The sequence below is a fragment of the Leptonychotes weddellii genome, chromosome 7 (assembly GCF_054177405.1).
Source record: "Leptonychotes weddellii isolate Sample4059 chromosome 7, ASM5417740v2, whole genome shotgun sequence".
NCBI classification, from domain to species: Eukaryota; Metazoa; Chordata; class Mammalia; order Carnivora; family Phocidae; genus Leptonychotes; species Leptonychotes weddellii.
In genome coordinates, this window is record NC_138375.1 from 125,575,615 (window position 1) to 125,602,843 (window position 27,229).

The 27,229-nt window shown below is 39.3% G+C and overlaps 1 protein-coding gene across 4 annotated transcripts in view; it reads right to left on the reverse strand.

Annotated features, from left to right (window-relative positions):
* Positions 1-10,956: 10,956 nt before the first annotated feature.
* LOC115937794 (protein FAM170A) overlaps positions 10,957-27,229 on the reverse strand; it is a 130,313-nt gene continuing 114,040 nt past the window's right edge. For 2 of the 4 annotated variants that reach the window (XM_081827196.1, XM_081827198.1), the window contains 8 exons: positions 26,241-26,308; positions 25,133-25,271; positions 23,166-23,303; positions 21,403-21,543; positions 17,683-17,808; positions 16,606-17,525; positions 14,377-15,413; positions 10,957-13,015 (listed from right to left, as the gene is read on the reverse strand). In XM_081827196.1, coding sequence (XP_081683322.1) covers positions 14,719-15,413; positions 16,606-16,846 — 936 coding nt within the window. In that variant the 5' untranslated portion in view covers positions 16,847-17,525; positions 17,683-17,808; positions 21,403-21,543; ... (1 more) ...; positions 25,133-25,271; positions 26,241-26,308 and the 3' untranslated portion in view covers positions 10,957-13,015; positions 14,377-14,718. Of the gene's footprint in view, positions 13,016-14,376; positions 17,526-17,682; positions 17,809-21,402; positions 21,544-23,165; positions 23,304-25,132; positions 26,309-27,229 lie in introns of all 4 variants that reach the window. The other 2 variants (XM_081827197.1, XM_081827199.1) reach the window with 2 other exon arrangements.

Consider the following 27,229-nt stretch of genomic DNA (forward strand, 5'->3'; position numbering starts at 1 on the left):
GAGGAGATTATGCTAAGTGAAATAAGTCAAGCAGAGAAAGTCAATTATCATATGGTTTCACTTATTTGTGGAACATAAGGAATAGCATGGAGGACATTAGGAGAAGGAAGGGAAAAATGAAGGGGGGGAAATCGGAGGGAGAGATGAACCATGAGAGACTATGGACTCTGAGAAACAAACTGAGGGTTTTAGAGGGGAGAGGGTGGGGGGATGGGTTAGCCAGGTGATGGGTATTAAGGAGGTTATGTACTGCATGGAGCACTGGGTGTTATACAAAAACAATGAATCGTGGATCACTACATCAAAAACTAATGATATATTGTATGGTGACTAACATAACAAAATAAAATTAAAAACAAACAAAACAACAACAACAAAAAAAAACCAGACCAGAAGCTCCACAGATAAACTACAAAACTAATGGTATTAAATATGACCAATCCCTAAATTTATCTGGGGACAGAGGAAGGAAAAGAAGATACGCTGAGGTGTCACTGAGCATTTTCTTTCACCTTCTACCTTCTCCAAAACTATTGTTTTATTTTTTTCTGAGTAAAAAATCTGGATCATTTTTCCCTAACTTTTCATCTGTGAATCATGAGCCCTGTTAGCTAGTATATCTCATCAAAGAAAATACATAGTTATTACATTTCAGCAGAGAAAAAGAACATGACAGATTATTAATGGGGGGATTGAGAAGCAGTTTTGTCATAAGCAAAACGATTTTTCTTGTAGAAGTCAAGAGACAGACATCACACCATCTGCTCCTTTTTAAAGTTATAGATCTTTGTTATTTGGGGAAATATCTGTCCATAGAGTCTCTCTGAATTTCTGAGTAGACAAAGAAAATCAAGATATCATGAGAGGGAAAGCAAAAGCAGTGGTGGAGGGTTATGTTAATGACAGCACAGGAAAATGAATAATGAAGCAAAAGAAGCAAGTACAGAGATCACAGTACCTGTATGTTGTATTTAAATTTTAACAAGCCATTATGTCCTATATTTTGATCCACTGTCTCTCTGGTGATGACAACTAAGGAATGAGCAGAAGCCTGTTATTTTGGGAAAGCAGTGATTTACTATGCCTGAAATCATACCAACAAGCTACTGTACTAATGTAGAAAGTCAATTCTATGCCCACAGAGGCTTATAGCAATGGTGTCAGTATTTCCAGATCACTAATGCCACTGCATTCTTTCTACTGTTCTTGACCAGCAGGAAAATATCCCTCACTACTTTCAACCCTAAGTCCTAAGGCATAAAAAAACAGGAAAGGTTTTCACCCAGATGTGGGACTCTACCAGTATTTCTGGTCTCTCCTCACTGGCTGAGAGTCAATTTCAAATCAAGAATTTGCACAAGTAAGAATCATTTTGGTGGCCAGAAAGGTGTTATGCACACATTGTGCTGATCAACGTGATTGTCCTCAACTCTACTAATTTTTAACACATTAAGGACCGAAACTTTCTCTACCCTAGGTAATGAACAGATTTAAGATAACTTTGAAACGAAGTGGCAAATGTACAGATTGTAAGGACAGAAACTATTCTTTCAGTAAGCTGTTGAAGCTCAATATTTACTGTGAAATGTTGGAACTCATGAAATGCTTGGTTTTATAAAACACAAAGGAAGCAATGAGATGGCATACAAATCTTCCATCTAAGTCCAGGTCAAATACTGACCACCCAAATGATACTGGTAGAGAATATAACAAATATTCAAGATAAATGTAAGCTTTGAGAAATAAAAGAAGTAATATACTAAAATAGATAAATTTGAAAATTTAAAAAGAGTGAAATTATAGTGAAAATCATGAAATAGTGAAATAATGCATAGTGAAATAATATAAAATAGTGAAATAGTAACCCCTTAAAATGGTTTGTTAAACCCCACACTTAAGTTTACCATCATAAAACAAAGTAATATCTACCTTATTGCTGCCAGATTTACTTAAGATCTAGATATTTCACACTGTACAAATTATCAGAAGAATCTATTCCCAAACGCCAGTGAGAAAAATAAACATCAATAAAGAATGTGGCCACAAATAAGTAGGCACCAATTTTAAGCCTAAATAAAATATCCAAACAGAATTAAACTGCAAAACTGTGAACTCAATCCTCTGCAAAAAAATAACATTTGTGAAATAGTAAGACATTATTTCATAGATACTGAAGTTTAAAAGGAATCAGAATGAATTGCACTGGTAACCTACATTTTTGGCTATGTTAACCTCAAAGTCATATATACAAATAACCCCTATTTTAATTACATCTGAGCACAAAAGCTTTAAATGTTGATAAATACTTGCAGAATCTTATTTATGCTTCAAAAAACATAAAGACATATATACGTGTGTGTATATACATATACATATATATGTATATCATGACTTGTGTTTTACAATTTCACGTTATAGAGATAGTATTTTTTTTTAAGATTTTATTTATTTGAGAGAGAGAGAATGAGAGACAGAGAGCATGAGAGGGAGGAGGGTCAGAGGGAGAAGCAGACTCCCTGCATGGAGCCCGATGCGGGGCTCAATCCCGGGACTCCAGGATCATGGCCTGAGCCAAAGGCAGTCACTTATCCAACTGAGCCACCCAGGCGCCCCTAGAGATAGTATTTTTGAAAAGACCATTGGGACGCCTGGGTGGCTCAGTCGGTTAAGTGTGTGCCTCTGCTCAGGTCATGATCCCAGAGTCCTGGGATCCAGTCCTGCATCAGGCTGCCTGCTCAGCGAGGAGTCTGCTTTTCCCTCTCCCTTTGCTGCTCCCCCTTCCTGTGCTCTCCCTCTCAAATAAATAAATAAAATCTTAAAAAAAAAAAAAAAGACCATTAATGCTACAACTAATGGATAGTATAACTTCTTTTATCAGCATTAAAAAAATTATCAAAACCTATGGAAGTTCTGAGTTTTGATCTACTTGAAAGTCAGAAAGTTAGCTGCCAGTTTCATTTTTTTTTTAAAGATTCTTTTATTTATTTGAGGGTGGGGAGCATGCAAGAGTGGGGGGAGGGGCAAAGGGAGAGAGAGCAGCAGACTCACCCCTGAGCAGGGAGCCCGATGTGGGGCTGGATCCCAGAACCCTGGGCAGACACTTAATCCACTGAGCCACCGAGGTGTCCCTAGCTGCCAGTTTCATGAATGATGGCAGAAGATACAAGATCCATGGGTTAGCAACAAAGGATTTTATTACCTAAGGCAGAGAAGACAGCAGGGTTATGATATTCACATTTGGCCCCCTGGCTCCTTATGCGCTGCAAGGCTGAGGCACGGTTGTTCAGCTGGATGCTGTAATTGCTAAAACTTTGCTTTAGGCTAAGTCAGTCCCTGAATCCCATATGCAATTACTAGTCACACGAGTTTATCAATGACGATAATGAAAAGGCTGATGATCTGTTAATGACAAGCAGCCCAGTGAAAGCCCACTGTGGGCCAGGCTCTACTCTAAATGTTCATCATTTCTCGTCTTAAGAAATTTTCGCAATAGGGGCGCCTGGGTGGCTTAGTCGTTAAGCGTCTGCCTTTGGCTCAGGTAATGATCCCAGGGTCCTGGGATCGAGCCCCACATCGGGCTCCCTGCTCCGCGGGGAGCCTGCTTCTCCCTCTCCCACTCCCCCTGCTTGTGTTCTCTCTCTCTCGCTATGTCTCTCTGTCAAAATAAATAAATAAAATCTTTAAAAAAAAAAAAAAGAAATTTTCACAATAACATTAAGATGTAGGATCTATTGAGCTATTCCCAGACTGGATGGTGTAAGTTAAGCAGAAGGCTTAATTAGCTTAAGTTTACAGAAAACAAATCCTAGAAGCCTGGTGCCAGAGGTCATAGTTGTAATCACTCTACTAAGGTCCCTTTTTGCATGAGGAAGTGACCTCCAGTCTGGAACTATGAGAGACAATTGGTCAAATTTTTCTTTCAAAGACTTAAACTTACCCCAACAGGTAATGGCCCCTCACTGGAATACATGAGATGGACAAATTTTGCTACTGTATTTTAATAAATTATACTGAGAAATACGTGCAAAAGAAACTTTACATTTTACAGTAAAAGAATAAGTAACATTTGCAAGCTTTGTGTAGGACTGTGGTTCTCCATGTGCAGTCCTCGCACCAGGAACATCAACAGGACCAGACAACTTGTCACAGATGCAAATTTCAGGCCCCATCACTACTGAATCGCAAACTCTGGAAATGCGTCCCTGCAAACTGTGTTACGCCCTCGGGGTGTTTGTGATGCATGCTAACATATAAGAACCACTGCTGGGGAACACCCTAGCTGGCTACCCCAACAGAAAGAACAAAAATAGTATGAATGGGTAGGCAAACATACATTATGAAAATAGGGAAAGTGATTGAACTATTTCAGACAGAATTGTCACTCTTAGTTCTCTTCCAACAATTTGGCTTCAAGAATATTCCAGTAAGCACACATTTTCCCAAGCTGGAGATTTTAAGTTTTATTTTGTTTTGTTTTGTTTTCCTGGAGAAGTGAAATGGCCCCAAAGGAAATCCCTACTGATGTGAAATTGAAAATGGCTAGTACTCTCTCGTTTACCACAGAGTCAAGCCCACTAGCTGGCAAATCCTGCCTAGGGTCACACAGGTTCCAACCAACCTTTTATGCCTCACTCTAAAACATTTTACAAGCCAAACAGGCTTGTAAATACAAGTAATAAAGGCATTTGCGGACATTTAAGCTCTCCAAACATACTCTTTCTTAGAAAACTCCTAGAAGTTTTACTGCAGTAAAACAAGGGAGTAGACCCAAAGACAGACAGACCTGGGATCCATCAAGCCTAACTTCCAATAAGAGCACTGAAAATATATCCCATGAGTATACTCATGCAGACCTGGCAAGTAACTATTCCAGATTGTTTCTCAGAAAGAAAGGACTGTAGCTGGAATGCCTCAAAGGAAAACATGAGGCTGTTCACCTGATGTTTTGGAATATGTTTAAAGTGGCATTCAGAGAGGTTTTTAGTACTGTTGGATAGGCGGACAAGACTTCCTGAACTAGAAATGGAAAAAAAAAAATGCCAGAAAAAAAGTAATTATAAACAGAAGAAATGTAATTATAATAATTACATGTCTTTTTAGGGAATAAAAATTATGGAGCTGTAATAAAGTAAATAATCCGGATTTAGTCAAATCAAGCCTTCAAAGCAAAAGATTAGGGAATTTAAGTTTGCAAAAATGGAGCTAAGAGAAATCTGGGTGTTTGTGCAGGCACATGTACACACAAAAGTGTTTAAATATTATAAATAATGGACAACAAAAATGGATGAGTTAATTTATCCATTAATCTAAAATTTAATAAAGATCTGCAAAAGCATATTATCTAAACATATGGCGGCAAGTGCCAAAAAAAGCTAAAAGGATTGAAAACAATTGCTTTTTTTAGTATAAAACTTACAAGATTGCTTTCATAATTTTATATAAGAAAATTCTTTTTTTTTAAGAAAGGGAGTGGGGGAGGGGCAGAGGGAAAGGGAGAGAATCTTAAGCAGGCTTCACACCTATTGCAGAGCCCAACCATGGGGCTCGATCTCACAGCCCTGAGATAATGACCCTCATGAGCTAAAATCCAGAGCCAGACACTTAACTGACTGAGCCACCCAGGTGCCCCTTTTCTTTTCTTTTTTTTTAAGAAAATTATTTGAATTACTATGGTTTACTTTGATAAAACAAAATTTACAGTTTAAATAAGGATAACAGGGGCCAAATTACTCACTAAAATAATAAAAAATGGGCAAAATATATAATAGCGCTTAAAGTATCAGGCAGTGCAAACCAGTAATACTTGACAGACAGGAAATTAATGAAGTAAACCCTAAAACTGCTCCATCCTACTGCCCAGAGGAAATTTTAAGGGCAAGGCAATGGGAGGGAACTTCCAGGGAGAGCCTGCTGGACTCCCTGTAGTTGAGAGTACAGGGAATCCAGTGAACCTATAGTTTGTAAGACACAAGAACAAGAGAGCTGCATAGAGAGAGGAGTCTGGATTTATGTAGAAAGTCCCACTCAAATATTTAGCTGAGTACAAATAAGGGAATACATGTGATGAACTTAATCAAGGCTAGCAAAAAAAAAAAAAAAATTAGCTCTGAAAGTACTAGAAGGAAGAATGTCTGTAGTTGCATAGGGTTATGAATAATTCCTATACCTAAAGCCAGAGTGGAAAATTCATAAATCAATGGGCAATGATTTGAGTATAAACTGTCTTTCCTAAATAGCAGGAAGGGGGTAATTTAACCCTAGAACCCTACAACAAATGTAGCTTTGGTTCCACCTAACAAAGTTTAAAGGTTAGACCAAACAGGTCAAAATGTTTCTAGGTATATGATCTTATCCTAGGAAAGAAGTTCTATAATTTGTATAATATTAATTTTAAAACTCCAACAGGCAATGTATAAAATTCACAATGCCTGACATTCAAACAAAAATTATCAGGCATGAAGAGATGCAAGAAAATAGAACACATATTAATCAATATTGATCCAGAAATGACACAATGAAGGTGGATTAGTAGATAAGGTCATTAAAATAATTATCATAGTAATACTCCATATGTTCAACAAACTAAATAAAATATCGAATAAGTAGAGACATAGAAGATATTAAAAAGACTCAAAAATCACACTCGTAGAGATAAAACCTAAAAAAATACGCTGGATGGGATTAACAGCAGATTAGACATAGAGTTCTTTGAATTTTTAAAATAAAAATAAATCAAACTCTAAGTCATTCTATCTGCAATGGCAAACATATTTTTAAAATTCCATGCCACATAGGGCACCTGGGTGGCTCAGTCATTGGGCGTCTGCCTTTGGCTCAGGTCATGATCCCAGGGTCCTGGGATTGAACCCCACATTGGGCTCCCTGCTCGGCAGGAAGCCTGCTTCTCCCTCTCCCGCTCCCCCTGCTTGTGTTCCCTCTCTCGCTGTCTCTCTCTGTCAAATAAATAAATAAAATCTTAAAAAAAAAAATTCCATGCCACATAAAGAAAAGCTATACAATGTAAAAAAAAAAAAAAAATAGTGTGGACTTAAAATGAAGGCACAATACCATAGTATGAAAAAGTGTTTTATAAATGGACACAATTTTCACCATGCAGGAAAACTAAAGAGCTGTCCTTATTACACTAAACAGATAATTTTCCATACTTAAATCACTCTGTGGTAGCCACTGTAGAAAGTAGTAGACTTTTAAAAAATTATTTTATACTGTACTTAAGTATACTGGAATTGAGAAGAAAAAATAAAGACAAGCACGAGGAGGATTTTGAATTTCAGAACCGTATATATGTACACTTTTATAGGCAAATGGGAAAAATCAAGTTAATATAATCCATACAGATACTAGAATTATTAGTCATTGTAAAATAAGAATAAATAATAAATGTCAAAAATGGACTTAGTAGCATGTAAGAAATTTTATTTGCCCATTTAACAAGATCCACTATGGAACTCTTCAGTATTTATGACTGCAGAATGCATGCTATGTCCCAGTTGTTAAAGAAATATGCCAGTTGCTGCAAAGATAAGATTGATATGAACGGTATTTTTTTAAATAGTTAAGAATCCTTTAAAATCCACTATTTCCGGGTGCCTGAGTGGCTCAGTCGTTAAGTGTCTGCCTTTGGCTCAGGTCATGATCCCGGGGTCCTGGGATCGAGTCCACACTGGGCTCCTCGCTTGGCAGGAAGCCTGCTTTCCCTCTCCCTCTCCCTGCTCTCGCTATCTCTGTCTCTGTCAAATAAATAAAATCTTAAAAAAAAAAAGAAATCCACTATTTCCATATGATTTAGCTTCAAATAAGCTGCACTAAAAACTGAAATGTGAATGAAAAAATATTTTGAATATTTTGAATATTTTGTGCCAATCCCGGACTAACCCCTTATTGGCTCATGTCCCACAAGAGGGACCTGAGGGAGCATAGCAAAGGCTTTGAAAACTGAACTGACACTGAAACCATCACTCACATAAAATGATACAAAATTTGCACTCTGAACTTAGCTACGCTGATTGCATGCAAAAATATAAAATACATTTGCCAGAGAACTTTAATACCACTGAGAATTTTTCCCTGTAATATTGAAAATGTATCAGATACAATTCTAATTTACCCAATAAACAAAGACCTGAAAATATGATAAACTCTCAAGGAAACAGATAACCAACAGATGGCAATCTCATGATGAGAGAGATGTTGGAATTTTCAGAAAGAGGCTTTACTACAGCTACTATTAACTATGGTTAATGAGGTAAAGATAAACAAACTTGAAAGGAGTGGAAAATGAGAGTATTATAAAGATCAACAAGCAGTTAAGAGCCAACTGGAAATGTTAGAAAATTACAGTATCTTAAATTTTAAAAATTATGAATGGGGCTAAAGAGCAGGATGGGAATGACAAAGCAAAGATTCAGTGAATCTGAAGGTAGATAAATAGAAATTCAATCTGAAAAAGAGAAAGAAAAAAAATGTTGCAAGAATAGACAGAGCCTCTGACAACTGTGGGATGACATCAATAGCTCTAACATTCACGCAACTGGTGTCCCTGAAGAAGAGAAGAAATTTAGTGAAGTCAATATCTCAAGAACTAAGGGCCAAAGATTTTTCAAATTTTGTGAAAGACAAATTTACCAATTCAAGAAGCTTGTGTATAAAACTTTTAAAACATTCACAGGATCTGTATAATGAAAAGTACAGTACTGATAAAAAAAATCAAAAAAGACCTAAAATAGTAAGTAAAAATGGAGAGACATATAATGTTCATGGTTTGAAATGCCCAGCATATTAAAGATGTCAGTTCTTTGATCTATAGATTCAATGTAAGCCCTATTAAAATCCCAAGAAGATTTTTGTGTATATATTTACAGGCTTATGTTAAAATTTACGTGGAAACACAAAGGACTTAAGAATGGCTAAAACAGTTTCAGAAAAGAAACATCAAACTGGGGGCGCCTGGGTGGCTCAGTTGTTAAGTGTCTGCCTTCTGCTCAGGTCATTATCCCAGCGTCCTGGGATCGAGCCCCGCATTGGGCTTTCTGCTCGGCGGGAAGCCTGCTTCTCCCTCTCCCACTCCCCCTGCTTGTGTTCCCTCTCTCGCTGTGCCTCTCTCTGTCAAATAAATAAAATCTTTTAAAAAAAGAAACATCAAACTGGAAGAAACATACTATCCATTTTTCAGACTTATTCAGTATCTACAGCAATCAATACAATAGCAAATCAATATCGAGACACACAGATCAGTGGAACTTGAAATAGGGAACATGGAAATAGACCCACACAAATGTGATTAGGTGATTTTTGGCCAAGATTACAAAAGTAATTTCGTTGTGGAAGAATAGCCCTTTTTTTTTTTTAAGTACTAAAGGTACTATTCATAAAAGAAAATAGTTGATGTATTCGGCTTCATAAAAATTGGAACTTTTGCTAGGCCTAAGACCCTGTTAAGAGGATAAAAAGACTAGTTACCAGATGGGAGAAAATATTTGTAAATCACATATCCAACAGGTAATTGAGATCTAAAACATACAAATCACTCTCCAAATAATAAAACAATCTAATTTAAAAATAGGTAAAAGACTTACACACACAGTTCACAAAAGAGAGTATTCAAATGACAAGTACATGAAAAGATGTTCAGCATCCTTAGTCATAAGAAAACGCAAATTAAAACCACAAAATACTACTGCATATCTTTTAAAATGGCTTAAAAATACTTGTATCTATACTTACATTATACTAATACTTATACAGTAACACTCTTAGGCATTTACACTAAGAGGAAACCTGATATCCACATAAAAACCTTTGCACTAATGTCACAGATTTATAGTCACCAATAACTTGAAATGACCAAGTACCTTAGAACATGGGATGTGTTGCAATGCTCTACAATTAAATGGAATACTCTTCAGCAATACAAGTAATGAAGTATCAATGTACTCAAACATCTTGGCTGGATCTTAAGAAAATTATGCTTAGTGGAAAAAGCCAATCTCAGAAGTTGACATACAGCATGATTCCATTTCTATAAAAGCTGTGAAATGAAAACCTTACAGAGGTGGAGAACAGAAGTGGCTGTCAGGTGTTGGGGCAAGGGAGGATGGGTGTGTCCATAAAGAGCAGCTCGGAGAAGTTGCAATGATTGTGGATTGCAATGAATGTGTATATAATTCTATACAGGGCTTAAGATGTCAAAGAATTATACATAAAAGCAGACAAAAAATGAGCACACGCAAAAATAGTGACATCTGAGTAAGGTCTGCAACGTGCTTTGTTGTTTTGTTCCAATCAATTTCCTTTGTTTGGTAATGAACCATAATTATGTTGAAGAAAGTGGGCTGATGGGTACATGGGACTTCTCTGGAGTCTTTGTGCAATTTCTTGTGAGTTTATATCAAAATTTAAAAGATTTTTTAAAAAGCTCAGCATATCTCAAACAATTAAAAAAAAAAAAGAAAACCTACCCAGACACATCCTAATCAAACTACTGATAATCAAAGGTAAAGAAAGTAAATACCAAAAATGAATGAACATTTTGAATAACTAAGTTAGGTGCTTTTACCTGTATCTGATTACCCTCCCCAGTACTATTTCTTTAGGTATCATGATGTCCATTTTTAAGACAGAGAACTGACTCAGAAAGTGTGCAAATTTGCTAAGTGGCAGTAAGAGGTTTAATCTAGTTTGACTGCTTTGAAGTCCAATAATTTTGCTTATACGACCAATCATTATTCATGCACCTTTCTAATTAATCAAGGATATAGTGCACCTACTGAGTGTAAGTATATCCCTTACTGTTTCAGTATAAAGTCAGAGGAATGTAATGTTATTTCTTTCTAGGCCATATCGTTTCAACTATTAAAATGGAAGAAATGATCATATTGAAGCTAATTTGCATCAATTAAGGGACATTAGGTTTCAAACAACAGTAAATGACTCAGGTTAATGGAAGCAAAACAAGAATTTATTGAAGGGTTAGTGGGGATGCTTAGCATATTAAAGTAATAATTAAAACAGCCAGGTCTTCCAAAAAAGAGGAATTGAAGCAAGTCCAGCAGTAGAGGCTCACAGACGTTAACTTGAGTTGCAGACAAAGGATAACTCACCAGGAATCCACCCAGTCTCTAGCTCCTGTTTTAATTTTCCAAGCTATTAATCAGTACAGATTGTTCCAACACAGACCGATGTTTACCCCTAGGTGAATCATGGAAGCCAAGTAGTCTAGTAAGGACTTCACTTGGCTAGTCTGACTTACTTACACATATATGTGGCCAGAAAGTAGAGACTCTTATCAAAAGAAGGAGGAAAAAGAAGTAGGCAGATGAAAGCAAAAGCAACTATACTCCATCTCTTGGTTTCAATGACACACAGGTGCACATAAGCTTCTTATATGTACATATCCATGGGGACAACTTCAAGATAATCATGAATTCCCAGCATTCCTTGGGCTCCTCATTCATTGCAGTCAATGATCATCACAGCTTCTCCGAGGCTGCTCTTTATGGACACACCCATCCTCCCTTGCCCCAACACCTGACAGCCACTTCTGTTCTCCACCTCTGTAAGGTTTTCATTTCACAAATTTTATAGAAATGGAATCATGCTGTATGTCCTATATATATATATACACACACAAACCTGTATATACCTGTGTAAATACATGTTTCCCAAATGCCATATAGCAGTTATGAGCTTTAATAATTTCAGAAGTGCAAAGCTAAAAATTATAAATGATACCATTTGAAAGTTGAACTATTTTAATTTTCCTTATATAGTTTTGTGAACTATAAAGAACACTTTAAAATTTGTTTCTGTCCCTCTGATTGAAGATGGCAGAGTGACAAATTAAAATTTATCTTTGAAAATACACAATTTACGTGTAAGTGATATGCAAATAATTCAACATGTGAATTATATTTTTCAAAACTTGGTATCTTTTATGCTTCTAAAATTAAGCTTAAAGCTGCATTAACGACTTTTGCAACACCCTTGTGTACATGTATCTGATCATCCCTGATGATTTATTACACATTCCATCCTCATTCCTATGACTGTGTAAGAAGTTTTTGCACACCTATGTGTGCATAAGCCCAGAGAAGCCAAGTGGCGGGGAGGGGTTCTTTGCTTTTGTTTCATTTGTGCAATAGCGTTTCCTCTCTCAATAATGTCTATCCACCAGCCAAATAACCGTGCAAGTGAGTCTATCAGAGAAAGATATGGAGAAAGGTATATGTTCATATAAAGAAAAGGATATAGAAAAATAAGTAAAATTGTTAACAGACTACAGTGGAGGAAATGTGTAGGTGCAAGTGTAGGGGAAGAAGGGTATGGATTACAATCTGGACCATTGATATTTGGAGTGTTCAGGCACATGTTCATGGATAGAAGATGTGGGGGAATGAAGAGCAATAGCCGGGCTGGAGAGTAAGACTCTGAGCCAGGTGTTCAAACCTACAGTAAACACGAGGGACTCAAGAAGCTACAAGTAGAAGTCAAATTGGGGAAAGAAAAATATTCTTTTAGATCCTCTGTCAAGCTAGCAATCTCCTCCCCTGAGTCCTGCCAAGCTGTCATCAATCTTCTGTTCCACTGGTGAAAGCTCTAGGTAGGAGACATGTGCTGATCACAGTTCTAACATCTCTCTACCTATACTGCCCTCTTCCCCATCAGGCAATCTCGCAGGAATTTTCAGTGGTGCCTGACTCCTGGCAGGGTGAGGAAGGGTCAGCAAAAGCAGGAGTTTTTCCACAGGGCTCCTGAGTGCCCAATATTCCCAGCATTCCTTGGGCTCCTCACGGCTCTATGTGGATATTTTCTCCAGAGCTGGGCACCACAGTTTACCAGATTAACTGGGAGCAGCTGCAGAATATCAGGTACATTCATCTTCAGCCAGCCATCCCTTGATGCTGGGGGGCTCATGAGAACTGCTGTGCTCCCATAAGACTGCAGGAATGTGCTGGACACCATCATTTGAAATCTTTGGGCCAATGGGTCTGTGTTGCTGAGAGAAAACCAAAACAGAGATCCATTCAATGAGGAAGGCAGCTTTTCTTATTTTAGTGATAAATGTTCATTCTACATGATTCAAAAAATTCAGGGCAATTCCTAGGTTCCATTCTGACTTTTGGAGCCTGGAAGAAGAGCCCATCCTTTGTCCCGTTAACTAAAAAGACACACTCTAGTCATTGTAGTACAAAGCTGGCTTTGCAATGTCTTTGCAGCTTCATCTATGTTTAACCCCTCTACTGATCCCTTAGAACAAGGCACATGATGCTGTAACAAAAATGAACAATAAGATGTGGGAACTGTGAACCTTCTTAAAAGAATATGAGGATCCTCCAGGAAGCAACACATTAAAAGTTGCCAGAGAGTATACCAATTTTCCACAGTTTGGCTTAGTGTGAGGGAGTTAAAACAGGTGATCTGTGTAAGGGGATGTAAATTCCTTATGGAATTAGTCTGATTGTGTGAAGGAGTGAAGGCAGGAGGGCATACCTGTGCCATGCTATTAGAGAATGGGAAGGTTAATGAGGAATGAAGCCATGTCCAAAAGTAAAAGGAAGGAGAAATGGGACCTGTCAGTTAAACATCTGACTCCTGATTTCGGCTCAGGTCATCTTTTCAGGGTCATGAGATTGAGGCCTGCATCAGACCCCTCTGGGTGGGGAGCCTGCTTAAGATTCTTTCTCTCCCTCTGCCCCTTCCCCCTGCTTGCTCTCGCTCTAAAAAAAAAAAAAGGTGCCAGAAATGGTCCATGGCGGAAGGGTAGCCTCTAACCCTCTCTTTCTCCAGTTGCATCTGACACTTTAAAGGAAGCAGCCAGAACTACTGGCTCCTAGTACATATTAAGGGTGGAAAAAAAGGAGTCCTCTGGTTGTTTCTTTCTAGTGGCTGTAACTCCCCAGGAGGTTCTTCTGGGTATGAAACTCACGACATGACATCTGAGATTTCACTCTCACTCAGGATAAGGGCAGGACTAGGACTAGCCTGCATACCAACCCTTCCTCCAGGAGAGAAAGTTTGTCTCTGCTTAGCCCTGCACCTTTTGAAAGGGAGGCAGGCCAAGGGATGTGACTCTCATGACATTTGGTTTATCTGGGAATGATGGGCCTGGGCTTCTCTGTCCTACTGAACTACTACTCAGGTCTTTACTCCTGTCTCCTCAAAGGGCATAGAGAGGAAGCACTCTCATTAATTTGTCATTAAGCAAGCATTCTACCTCCAAGTATGTATTCCTCTGAAGGAAATTATTCATCAGTTATTATGGAACCTTGGGAGGCATCTCTGGCAGATGCCATCTTGTCTTAGAATCCTGAGTCCCAAGAATCCTTGAGGTGTTCTCCTTACCCCTAGGGCCCTCACCTCTTCTACAATCCGACCCCCAGCAGTTTCTCCTTCCAATGAGTCTCCTTTTTTCAGTGTAATCGTGGAGATGATATGCTGGTGTTCACTGCTCTTTAGTTTGCATGAGACCATCTTGCTGTTCTGTATGGTGTGCACTGCCTTCTCCCTCCTTCTTGGGACAGCAATGGAGAGAATTGAAAGGGGTTCTCTGCTCCTAGTGGTGGTGTGCTGGGAGTGGTGGTGGTGGGAGATGTGCATAAATAAAGGTGGGTCCTACGGCTGCTTAGAGAAGATACAGCCCCCTCAGTAGAGTCTGGCCTACTCTACTGCTTCTCTTGTAGGGGCTAAAAAAAAGTCTGTTTATTTGTATGAAGACAACTTCATGCCAAAATGTTTCTCTTTCTGGCATCTATATGTTGTCTTCTTGGTATTCTTCGTCTGCCTACTCTTCTCCTTTTCTTCCCTGTTCTTGTTCTTCAGCCAAGTCAAGGCCATATGGAAGGTATGGCAGCTGAAGCCCTCACTGACCCCATGCTGCACATGCTCCTGGAGGGCCTCTAAGCTGGGAAAGACCCGGCAGCAGGCCATGCACCTGAAGCCACTATCCAGGGCCACGAGCCATTCAGGTGTCTTGGCTCTGGAACACTCCTCCACAAGTGGAGGCTCTGCTGGACAATCAGCCTCCTCCTTTTCCTCTTGGGCTTCATTATTCCAGCTGGACTCACTGTCAGTTAGAAGTTCCTTCGTACATACATGAGAGGGGGTGACTTCTTCCTGGATCTTTTCAGGAAAGGTCATTTCTTCTATTTTTGTCTTCTTGGAGGGAGGCTCCAGCCCTTCCTTTGTATCACATAAGACAGCCACCCCCCTTTTCATTTGGACATGCATGTAGTAAACTTTCATGAGCTCTTCCTCTTCCGTGTGTACTGAGGACACAGAGGGCGTAGGATCATGAACCAAATGGAATGGAAAGGAGGTATGTGGAAAGGGGGAGGAAGTCCCACATTCCTCGGAGTGTCCAACACAAGAAACATCCTGGTGTGTTTGAGGGACTCCTAGGAAAGAAAATTTCAAACATAAGACAGAGTAAGTATGCGATGTCTGGAGGAGACAAGATGGCCATGAGAATACTCCTATGCAGATGTGTGGAGCAGAAGTATATATACAAGTGATATTTCAGAATTCTGTGAGTGCTATGTTTTATTTGAGGTGTGTACATGGTGTAACTATGTGGGAATGAGGGTGTGGTGTATCTTGTGGAGTTGCATCTGTGTTTTGGGACACATCTGGTGAGTGGTCTTTTTTTAATATTTTATTTAAGAGACAGAGGAGGAGTGGAGGGAGAGGGACAAGGAGACTCTGCTGGGTGTGGAGCCTGATAAGGGGCTCGATCTCATGACCCTGAGATCATGACCTGAGCCAAAACCAAGAATCAGCCACTCAAATGACTGAGTCACCCAGGCACCCCTGGTGAGTGTTTCTGATGTTGGTGTAAGGTGACGGTGAATGAGTGTGTGCATGTGTATTACACAGTGTGACAGTGCATGTGAATAAGTGCAGGAGTGGTGTGTTTCTTGTCATGAGACAAGAGGACTTAGAGTGTTAGCAGAAGTGACCCGAGCTCCTGGAACGTGCAACTCTGTGAAGTGCCGATGTCTTTGTGCGTGAAGTGGCATGTGGATGAGGAAGACTCTATATGAAAGTCCATCCTCCTCAGGGTATACGAATTTTCCACAGTTTGGCTTAGTGTGAGGGAGTTAAAACAGGTGATCTGTGTGAGGGGATATAAATTCCTTATGGGATTAGTCTGATTGTGTGAAGGAGTGAAGGTAGGAGGGCATATCCGCACCATGCTACTAGAGAATGGGAAGGTTAATGAGGAATGAAGCCATGTCCAAAAGTAAAAGGATGGAGAAATGGGACCATAACTGGAAGGGAGACAGATGCAGGAGTGGGTGTGAGGATATGAGTTCATGCTCATCTTAGGGAGAAAGGTGTGATGAAATGCCCACACCAGCATGGTGCTCTACCTGACCCGCAGCTATCCCAGTGCTCATATGAGTAACTGGGTCCTATCCTTGAAGGCACACTCTCTTTCTGTCCCTCTGCAGAGGCTTCAGTCTTAGTGCCTCTGCTCTGAAGTCTTTTTCTGCTTTTAAGTGGAGAGTTAAATAAGTAGGGCTTGGGCTGAGCAGCTCAGTTGTACCTCCTATCCATGCTCAGACCCTACCTATGTATTTCCCTTACCACCCTCTTTAGCAGGAATGAGCTTAGATATGGAGGAGACACATGTGAAGTATTCTGAGGCAGAGGAGTTTTCTCCTGCTGTCTCACTGCTTGGAGGGACCACCACAGATGATTCAGGCTGAGGCACATCCTCTTGACTCTTCCAGAATTCTGGCAAATGGAATGAAAACAAAACAAGACATTGAGATGCAGCATTTTCTGGAATCTGTGTCCATTCAAAAGAGCCACATTGAGTGGACATTAGAAGTTAGACATCATTACCACACATAAGACTTGCTCTCATAGAAATTAAGGTGATTTTCTCAGTTGAAACTCTACAATTTCAAGGTGACTTTACCTTTTAAAACTTTCCTTACTGAAAATATAAGTAAATAACAATTATTAAAATTGTATTTATGGTGGATGCCCATAATACTGAATATCTTGCATGTGAGATTTTTGGAGATGTGTAGAGAATACTGAACACTTAGAAATAACTTTGCCTGTAACAATATGCAGTCACTCAAGTTGGATATTCTGACCTTGATTTTCCTCATGAGAAACTGTGCAATTAGGGGGCATGGGGTGCAAATTTTATCCAGAATTCTGCATGTGTATCTATCTACTTCTTTATCGATATCTATCTATACACACACACACACACACACACACACACACATATATATATATAGAGAGAGAGAAGAGATACATGATAGATGATAAGCAGAAAGACAGATATAAAGATATATAGATAAAATAAATTTTCAGGGTTTCTAGGGAACCCTGGTGCTGGAGATGTTCAAAATTAAGACTTCACAGACTCGGCCAAACTCTTCTGGAAATGTATTTCTGCATTTTTCTTAGATTTTTCATCTTCCCATTCAGATCCTTTAAGAGCTTCTTCCAAAAAAGACAGGGATGCTGACATGGTGCATTTCTGCCTATCAATTAAAAACAGAGACCTTGGGCAGTCCTTGAGTGAAAGGGTCATTTATGGCCATTGCTGAGCACTGGCACTGAATTCTAATTTTTGGCTAACATGCTGCCTCACCTCCCTGCCTGATTCCCCCTCAGCCTCTCCTCTCCCCCACCACATACCACTGTGAATGAGCTTGTCTGCAGAAGAGACACAATTTGAGTCTGAATCCTCTGCTGTCTGGCCATGGCCTTGGGCCAACCCAGAGGGTCCAGGAGGTGGAATGTCTTCATCTGTGTTTAAGACTTCTGGGAAAGAGAAGGAAAATCAGATAGATGGTATTTTTTGCCTTCACTAAACATTCAAGAAATACTATGTATAATAATGCATACAGCACTTGTCCCCATGAAGATTATATAGTCTAGTTTCTGTTCAAAGTTCTAAAACCTAGGTATCAAAATATTTGCTGGAATCAATTGTCTGGTTACCAATGAGAGCCTTATGTTGTTTTCTGCCGTGGATCAGAGGCTCAAATTCTTGCCTGGTACATGGTGATGTGCCTGTATTATCACTACTCTGTTTACTGTAAGAATAAATTTGGAGCATGTCAGTAAAGGTCTTCAGTCTGCTAGCTGTGGTTTATGATATGAAAAGTCCTGTTACTTCCTGGAAGGGTTAGAATTTACAGGAAAGAACTGACTGACCTCACTGTTGGTCCTTTGCCTCCTTTTCCAGATACCTGCTCCCGTGGGACCTCACCTGAGGGCTCTGCTGCACAGCTCTGCAGGACCAGGAGACTCCAGCGGGATCCCCAAGGCTGACTTCAGACCACACCTCCCAACACTGGGCACAGCTCCCCCATGAGGAGCTACTGGTTGCCAAACGGCTCAGCTGTCACTTGGCCCAGTCGGTGGTGTCACCCTCCTCACATTCCCCACACACTGTTCTTTTTTTTTTTTTTTTTAAAGATTTTATTTATTTATTTGAAAGAGAGAATGAGATAGAGCATGAGAGGGGAGATGGTCAGAGGGAGAAGCAGACTCCCCGCCGAGCAGGGAGCCCGATGCGGGACTCGATCCCGGGACTCCAGGATCATGACCCGAGCCGAAGGCAGTCGCCCAACCAACTGAGCCACCCAGGTGCCCCCCCCCACACTGTTCTGATCAATTTTTGCATCTATACTTACCATACTCATAAGCTTACCTTTAAACCTTCCCAATTAACAGCTACATTCTAGGCTGTTGGTTATTTTCCTAGTAAAATATGTGCACTTCTGGGATTATCTCTACCTCTACCATGAATCTAAACATATTACAAAAATTGCCAGTTAGTTTTTCTTCCTCCTAATCTACAGTTCCAAACTCAACTTTCAGGAAATAGGTAAATTTTTGTTCCTGATAAAATAACTCAAACATATTAAGTCTCTTCCTGGGTTTAAAAACTTCAGTTAAGCTTATAACCCAATTTTTACTCCACAAAATGCATCTGCTTAGTCTCTTAGGTCACTGGAGAGTGTTGGGTAGGTCATGTTGGTATAGGGATGAAGACAAGTCAGTGAGGGTGGTATATTTTCTAGAAACTTAGTATGTGTACCATGTTTGGTGAATACAGCCTGATGTGTATATGTGTCTGTCATGTTTCCTCAACAATTTTATGCAGAGAGTGCAGGGGTGACATGGTCATTGTATGTGAAGGTGGCGTGAGCATCATGTGTTGGGTAACACTGCAGCATCCTTCCGTAGGTGTATAGGCAGTACATCTTCCCTGTGTTATGAACCATCTGTGTGTCACGTACTACTCAAGTTTACGTAGTTACACAATATATATTTGGTTTGTGAGAGAGATATGGACCTGGGTAATTTTGTGGTATCTGCTGAGATCATGAAAGCGGTACAAACCAACCATGTGAAGGATGGATGCGAGACCTCATGTGAGCTCCTAGATTGTGGAATTACATGTGGCCTAAGAGACTGGAAACAGATGAGTTTTACAAAATGTTGCATGATTGTATTGGCTTCGTGCATTGTTAATGTGAAATTACAAAGTTCTACAAGAGTGAGATTATTTGTGAGTTCAAGATTAGAGTATCTAAGGAAGGACGTTAGAGAAAGCAAACATGAGGAATGCATATGCTGCAAAATGAGATGTAAAGGTTCAAGACATGAGGATCTAAGCTTATTAGTGTGTCTGAGAGTGGGTCCATAGGCCATATTTTAGACTTCTGACTCTAGAACTATAACAGAATACATTTTTGTTGTCTTTAATCCACTAAGTTTGTGGTAATTTGTTAAAGTATTTGATAGCCGATATTAACCTTAAACTAAGGCTCTCCACATACTCTGGACTGACGGGGGACTTTACAAATGGGTAGGCTCTATTTACCCAATTTCCTTTCTTTTCTGAGTGCAGAGTTGCTTGAGTCAATGGTGCTACCCACTCTTTGTGCGAAATAAGGAGCCTAGAACACTTGAACTCCCAGACACATTATATGTGACTGTCATCTAGTACTTCAGTTACTCCTGTTTTGTTGATCATCACTCAATTAGTGATTACTGGTTTGGGTGTGTAAATCATCAAAACCTACCTACATTCAATCATAGATTTCTCAGCTCACCTTTTGTTCCTGTGTTCCATTTCATCTTTCTGAATAGATTCGGTGTTTTTAGCTTTTTATATTTTATTTTTTCTACTTTTTATCTGACGAATGTCTTTTTTTCACGCTCATTCTTTATGTGACTGTTCTTTTCCTTCAGCACATTATGTCATACTGTCATTAGGTTTCTACAATTGCTGTCTGACAAATCACCATTCTTTTGAAGGATGGTGTGCTTCTCTTCAGTTGCTTTAAGGTCTTTGTTATTAAGGTTCTGAATGTTGGTTTTAGTGTACTTGGGTGTGGATTTATTTTTGCCTTTCCTGTAATGAGCTTCCTAATAATGCTTCCTGACTCTAAGGATTTGTATCTTCCACTGTTCTGAAAAAAATTGGCAATAATCTGTCTTACTTTCTTTGTTTTACTCTTCACAAACCTCAGTTTGAGATGTCATACTTTCACATTTTACCCTAAATTATCTTAATCCCTCTTTCATATTTCCCATCTGTTGATCTCTCTGGTTTATATTTGTAGGTAATTCCCTAGCTCTATCCTTCTGGTCGCAAATTTTCTTTTCATCTGTGTCGAATGTGACACTGAACTCATCCACATTTTTTATAATTTCTAGAACATTATTTTTCATTTCTAAAACTTCAGGTTTTTTTAATCTTCTTTTTTCTTGGTAGTGTTTTATGTTTTTACATCTTTAATAACTGTAAACATTCTTATTTACCATCCCTACAGCACTGTTCAATTAAATGATCTTCTTCGAAGCTAAAACTTAGTGTTCACTGTGTTTGCAGAATCTACCTTAGATTATATGCTTTGTAATATTGTGTGTTCATGTTCAGTAAGTCATTACCACAGGACCCTTTAACACGGATAACTATCAACTCAGAGCTCTTTTACATTTTGTGCAGTCAGATATTTCTGCAGTACTACAAGCTATGGTTTAATTTTACGTTAATTCTTCACTTGCAGGTTTAACTGACACCACAGCAATTGTGGATACTGTGGCTATGAATTCCACTTCTTCCCTCAATAAATGATATTTTCCCCCAAATGTATGCATAGAGTTTCTCTCTACCACCTAAAAGTGAAAACTGTTTGTAATGAGTTCCTATCGAGGGTACAGAAACAAGAGACCCATATTCCCAAATAAGAGAGGAGGGTACGATTGTAACTGGGCCCAATGTGCACCTTTCTCCCACTGGCTGAGGACAGATGTTGAGCTGGATGTCTATAGGTCTGTTCAGATTCCCACTTCCCTCATCGGCCTAGACTTTAAATGCCCTTCCTTTATCCTTACCAGCAGAAGAGAGATGATACAAGGAGGAGTAACAGGAGAAGTATTCCGATTCAGAGGATCCACTTCTTGCCTCAGAGACCAGAGGACTGTCTTCCAAAGAGCAGCCACGTGGTGGATCACATGTGCATAACTTTGATACCCCTAAAAAATTGAACAAAAGTCATAAAAACAGCTGGTTCCATTCTTTTCCCCTCTTACACTCTTCTCCCTAACCTACTCTCCCCACTGCCCCCCATGGAAATACTTACTTTATCCTAAATAGTTATCTTTAGTTTGGGCAGAGAATTGGCATATTTCAGTATCCTGTTCTTCAATCTGGATCCTGCTACCATGGCTCCTGATATTCATTCACCTTGGTTAGGATTTTCAGTACCATTTGCCTTCCTTTACATTTGTTACACTTCTACCCTCTGCATTCTACCTCCTAGAGATTTATAACCTCAAAGGAGACAATTGATGAAGTTTTATTTTTGAAGAACATATTCTTTATTATGAAGTCAGTGTCTCTGTTGCCATGTTAACCAAGCTCACTGCTCACTAGTTAACTGTTTAATATTATCATCATCTCCTATGGATGTGTCCAATATGTGTATTAGGCACCTATTGTAGCATAATGGTGTGATGGATGCAATGTTCTTTGTGTGTATAAGTTCCTAACATGTTGGTTAAAACAGGGCCAGGGCTTAATGTGTAATTGATTTGGTGTTTGTGAATCTGAATATGAGGTGCATTCTGTGTGAGTGAGAATGGTATGCGTGCTTTGTGTGTTTTAGTTTAGCACATATCCATGTGTGTAGATTCCATGTCCTGTGACTACGGATTTGGGTGTTTATATGTTGTTATAGGATTTAGATGTACCAGATAAGTACTAGGAATATTCTCTTTGAGACTAGAATTGGTATTTGTGACATCTAAGGGAATAATGAAAGAACATTAGAGAATGTAAAAGTCAAAAGTTGTAAGAGAAAGAATATATGAGCTTTGAGACTATGTGAAGATCCAAAGTAAATGGGGGTGTAGAGAAGACTGTAAGAGTTTTATATATATATATAAATGCGTGTGTGTGTGTATTAGATAAATTTCACAGATTTAGTGATGAGTGAAAGGAACCAGACACAAACTATCATTGTATGCTTCTATGAAATTTAAAAACAGGGATAACTAATCTAGAGTTTTAGAAGTCAGAGAAATTATCACAGTTTTTATGGTAGGGACAAAAACAAGTCATAGAAAATTTAGAAGCATGTGGAAGATTATAAGGAATTGAATGATGAGGATAAAGAGTGCAGAGGGTCTGTATAGGGATGAATGTCAGAACACAGGCTATCAAAATATATGAAAGGGATGGATCTTGGACTGGATATCTCTGTACTCCATCTCAAGTCCAGCTCTTGAGGATCCAACCATTTCTGGCCTATTTCAAGCTGTTGGTACTTTCATGCCTTCCTGATGACATAAATGCTTTTGCTGGTTCATACTGACATACCCTTCCATGCTTCTCTGGTAAAATTCTCATACCCAGACCCTCTCCCACCATTTCCTCAAAAAAACACTGCTCTCCGCTGATCTTTTTGGGATCACTCCAGTCCTTTTAAGGATTTTTCCCTGGCAAGTGATAGTTTCTGCTGATCATGGAAGAAGACAGAGACACAGTTTGAGTTTCTTTCCATATTGGGCAGCCTTGTATCAACTGATGGTCAGAATCATTCAGTTCATCTCTGGCCCCTGCCTAGATCCCAATTTATTCAATACACTCTCCTTACCAGCAACATTGAGCTTCTCTTCTGAAGACATGCAGAAGTACTCTGAGGAAGATGATGACGCCCTCCTTGCTGCCTGGGCTGAAGCTGAGGCCACTGCCTTGTGTTTACACTGCAGATCTTCTTGTAAATTCAGATTTGCTGGGAAATTACATAAAAATAATAGAGATGTGGTCTATGTTTAGTGTTTGTGCATTTACCCACCCATTAAGCAAACAAGAAGGGTCTACTATGTGACACGTTTGTTGAACACACATGGCCTCCATTTTCATGAAGAGCATAATATGGTTCATTTATTGTGTTTATATCAGGAGTAGCTGGGTTTGTACGAGGTGTGTTCTTTGTAAATGGAGCAGAAAGTGCAAGTTATCCCCTTTCTACCTGGACATACTACTAGATTGTATTTATCCGCATCTCTTGTGGCAGTTCTGACCATGTGCTTGTTTTCTAAAATGGAAAATGAGTGGAAATGACATGTGCCACTTCCAGACAGAATCATAAACCCCTCCTCTGTGTCTCTCCACACTCTTCACTTTTCCAGATGACTGGGATATTGATAACCCAGGGTCTACCTGAAAGCTCATGTTAATGACAGCAAAGTTTCCATAAGCCCAGGAGACTCGCCACACTCCTTTCATATACCCTGAATTGTTACGAAAGAAATAGATTTATTTGTGTATTACTTACAAAGACCAAATCTACTCTAGCTAATGAAATAGGGATGTAATGTGTTTTTGAGAGGCAAATAATTGGACCTGGTACAGAGTAAACGGGACAATTATATTTGACGATAATTACCTTTTCCTGGCAAATTTACATTCTGTATGTGCATCTATGTGAACACATGGTTGTGAGTGCGTGTTTTACTGGTCTCATACTTTACACTCAATAACAACTCTCAACATGCACTAATTTTATTGAAGGTAAAATGCAGACAACCTCACTTTCCAGGCCTGTCTGCCCAGAAGCCCCCAACATTGTTGGAAATACCAAGTTATCATTTGGAGTAGGAGCCACCATTTGGAATTTTGGGGTTAGCTGTAATCTGTTCAGACCACTGAACAATGGTCTGACTCATAGAAGTTACTTGTTTACTTTTAATCTCCATAGTAACCGGAACTCTTTCAGTTTTTCATTTTTTCAGAAAGAAACAAACTATCCCCTCAATTTAACCATTAAACAGTGGTGTGTGTGTATTCTGCCTTTTCCTTGCATTTCACATAGGAGCCCCACACTTAGGTTCTCATCGTCTGAGACGAAACAATTCTTTTTTGCTCCTGCGTAAGTAAATTCTGACCTTATACTCTCATCCCTGTACAACCAGTTTTTTTTTTTTTTTTAAGATTTTTTATTTATTTATTTGACAGAGAGAGACACAGAGAGAGAGGAAACACAAGCAGGGGGAGTGGGAGAGGGAGAAGCAGGCTTCCTGCGGAGCAGGGAGCCAGATGCGGGGCTCGATCCCAGGACCCTGGGATCATGACCTGAGCCAAAGGCAGACGCTTAATGACTGAGCCACCCAGGCGCCCCTGTACAACCAGTTTTAAGTGCTTTTTAAAAAAAAATTTTTCTCACCTCTGAGCCACATTTTCTTCCTCATTAACAGGAGAAAGTACTACTAGAAAACTTTTAATAACATCATATACTTAACCAATGTCCTTAGGCAGAAATAAAGGAAAACACAATTTTCAACAAAAACCATACTAATCAAACACTAAATGTCTGTGACACAGTAACCCAGAGTGACATGTACAGACAGCACAGGAATTCAGCTACAGAGGTACGGATTTGGTCATTTGAACTTTCTCTTTATTCTCAGATTACCGGAGTCCTCAGAAAGACCAGCATATACACTTCCCTCCCCCTCCTCCTTCCTTTTCTCCCTTACCACAACTAGGAATCCCCTCTCTCTCTTTCTTTAGAGACAATTCCTTGTTACCTTATGCTCAGAGAAGATGCTTAACACATACCTCTTGACTTTTTGGCAGCTGGGGGGTAGTATGGGCTTTCTAGATGTTTCCTTTTTTGTTTCTGCTTCATGGTTCACCTCTTCAGAGAGGGACTCCAAACAGTACCTTTCTCCCTGAAACTCTGCTCTCAAAAAGTCAGCTGATGATAACAAAGATAACAAAGAAAAAAACTAGTACAATCAAGAACAACAAATCACTTGAAAAACTAGTTTCTCACTGAACCACTGTCCTGACCAGCACTCAGTATACCATCAAGGGCTATTATGATGCAAGTCAGCATCAGTATTATGAGACCTACGGATTACATCAGTGCACCCCAGGGGTCCAGCTGGTACTCACAGGACAGAAGGACTGTCACAACCACCTGGCCAGAGTGACTGTGTTCATCCACTGGAAACTATCATTAACTTGAATTTGTGCATCTTGCACTTGATATCAAAACAAGAGAACAGATGACCTGAATTAGACAAAGAACATTCGTTTATGTGTCTACAGTAACCACACTACTAAATCTTCCCACAGAGGAGATAAGGCAGTACCTGAGAGAACGAGGCTTAGAACCATGCCTGAATGATAGAAAACAGTTAACGTTAGATCTTATTAGTAATACTGACTTATGTGAAACAGTTATAGCTGAAGTATATATTGTTGTATAGGTGTGGATTTGAGGACATAATTCTATACAACCCTAAATATATTGAATTTCCCCCACTACTGGGAATAGTCTCATGTATTTTTACAACAAGCCACTGTCTCTTTTGCTACTCTTTTCCTAATTATTTCCCCAAAGGCTTGGGGAAAGAGAAAGCCCCTGGATTTACATTCCCTGGCCCTCATAATGAGTCCCATTCTTGCCATGCCTGAAGGTCTCATTCCCCAGGCTTCTGTTCCAGGCCCCAGTCTGTGTCCTCTGGAAACAGCTGGGCTCTGTACAGGGTTTGAACTCTGCGGTTAGCTCCATCCCACCTCCCATCCACTATTGCATACACCCCCACCCTTAGGGGCAATCTGTATTTACTGCCACCTTATCAGCTGCACTAGAACCAGGCCGTGATCTAGAGACTCTTCAGTCTCCTTTGGCCCTTTGCTGTACATTCCCCTCACTTACCAGGGGCTCAGCCTCTTAGAGCCACTGAATGGCAGGCATATTCATCAAGAAATGTTCAGCCTTGTTAGCTATCAGAAAAACGGAAAACAAGAATTAGATACTATTTTACATGTATCACATCAGTAAAAATCAGATCAAACTATACAAATAATTATAAGGATATGGGTTAAAAAAAAAAAAGGAATCTTCATGATCTAAAATGTCTTATGTAGCCATTAGTCAACTTATTGCAAAATTAAACAAGCATCTAACCCATAACCCTATAATCTCATTCTATAAAGGGGTTGTTATAAGAGTGATACCCATATCACTATTTACACTAGCAGGGAGTTGTAATTTTAGTTTAGTTTCTAACTCAGGAGGAATGGGCAAAGTATGGTAGATACATATGACAATTCATTTCTAAGGATAGAAGTCATACCTCTTAAAACACATGCCTACAGAGCAGAGCACCAGGAAGGAACTGACAATCAGAGATGAAAAGAAAATATAATCAATGAAATAATCACAAACGCTTCCTTGACCAGGCTAGTGACTAAGGAGAATTATGAACTTCATAGTCAATACTCTTTGGAAGGAAAAAAAAAAAAACAAAAGAAGAATTTCACCCACAAGTAAAATGGCTCAAATGATGTCTGGATCTAAGAGAAAGAATTGTCCTAAAGATCCTTTACTGTATTCATGTCCTATTGCTGCTATAGTAAAATAGAACAAATTTAGTGGCTTTAAATACAAATTTACTATCTTACAGTTCTGGAGGTCAGAAGTCTGATATGGGTCTCACAGCCTGAAATCAAGGTGTTAGCAAGATTGGTTCAGTCTAGAGGCTCTAGGGGAGAATCGGTTCTCTTTTCTTTTCTAGACTTTATTTATTTATTTTTTAAAAGATTTTATTTATTTATTTGACAGAGAGAGACACAGCGAGAGAGGGAATACAAGCAGGGGGAGTGGGAGAGGGAGAAGTAGACTCCCCGGTGCGCAGGGAGCCC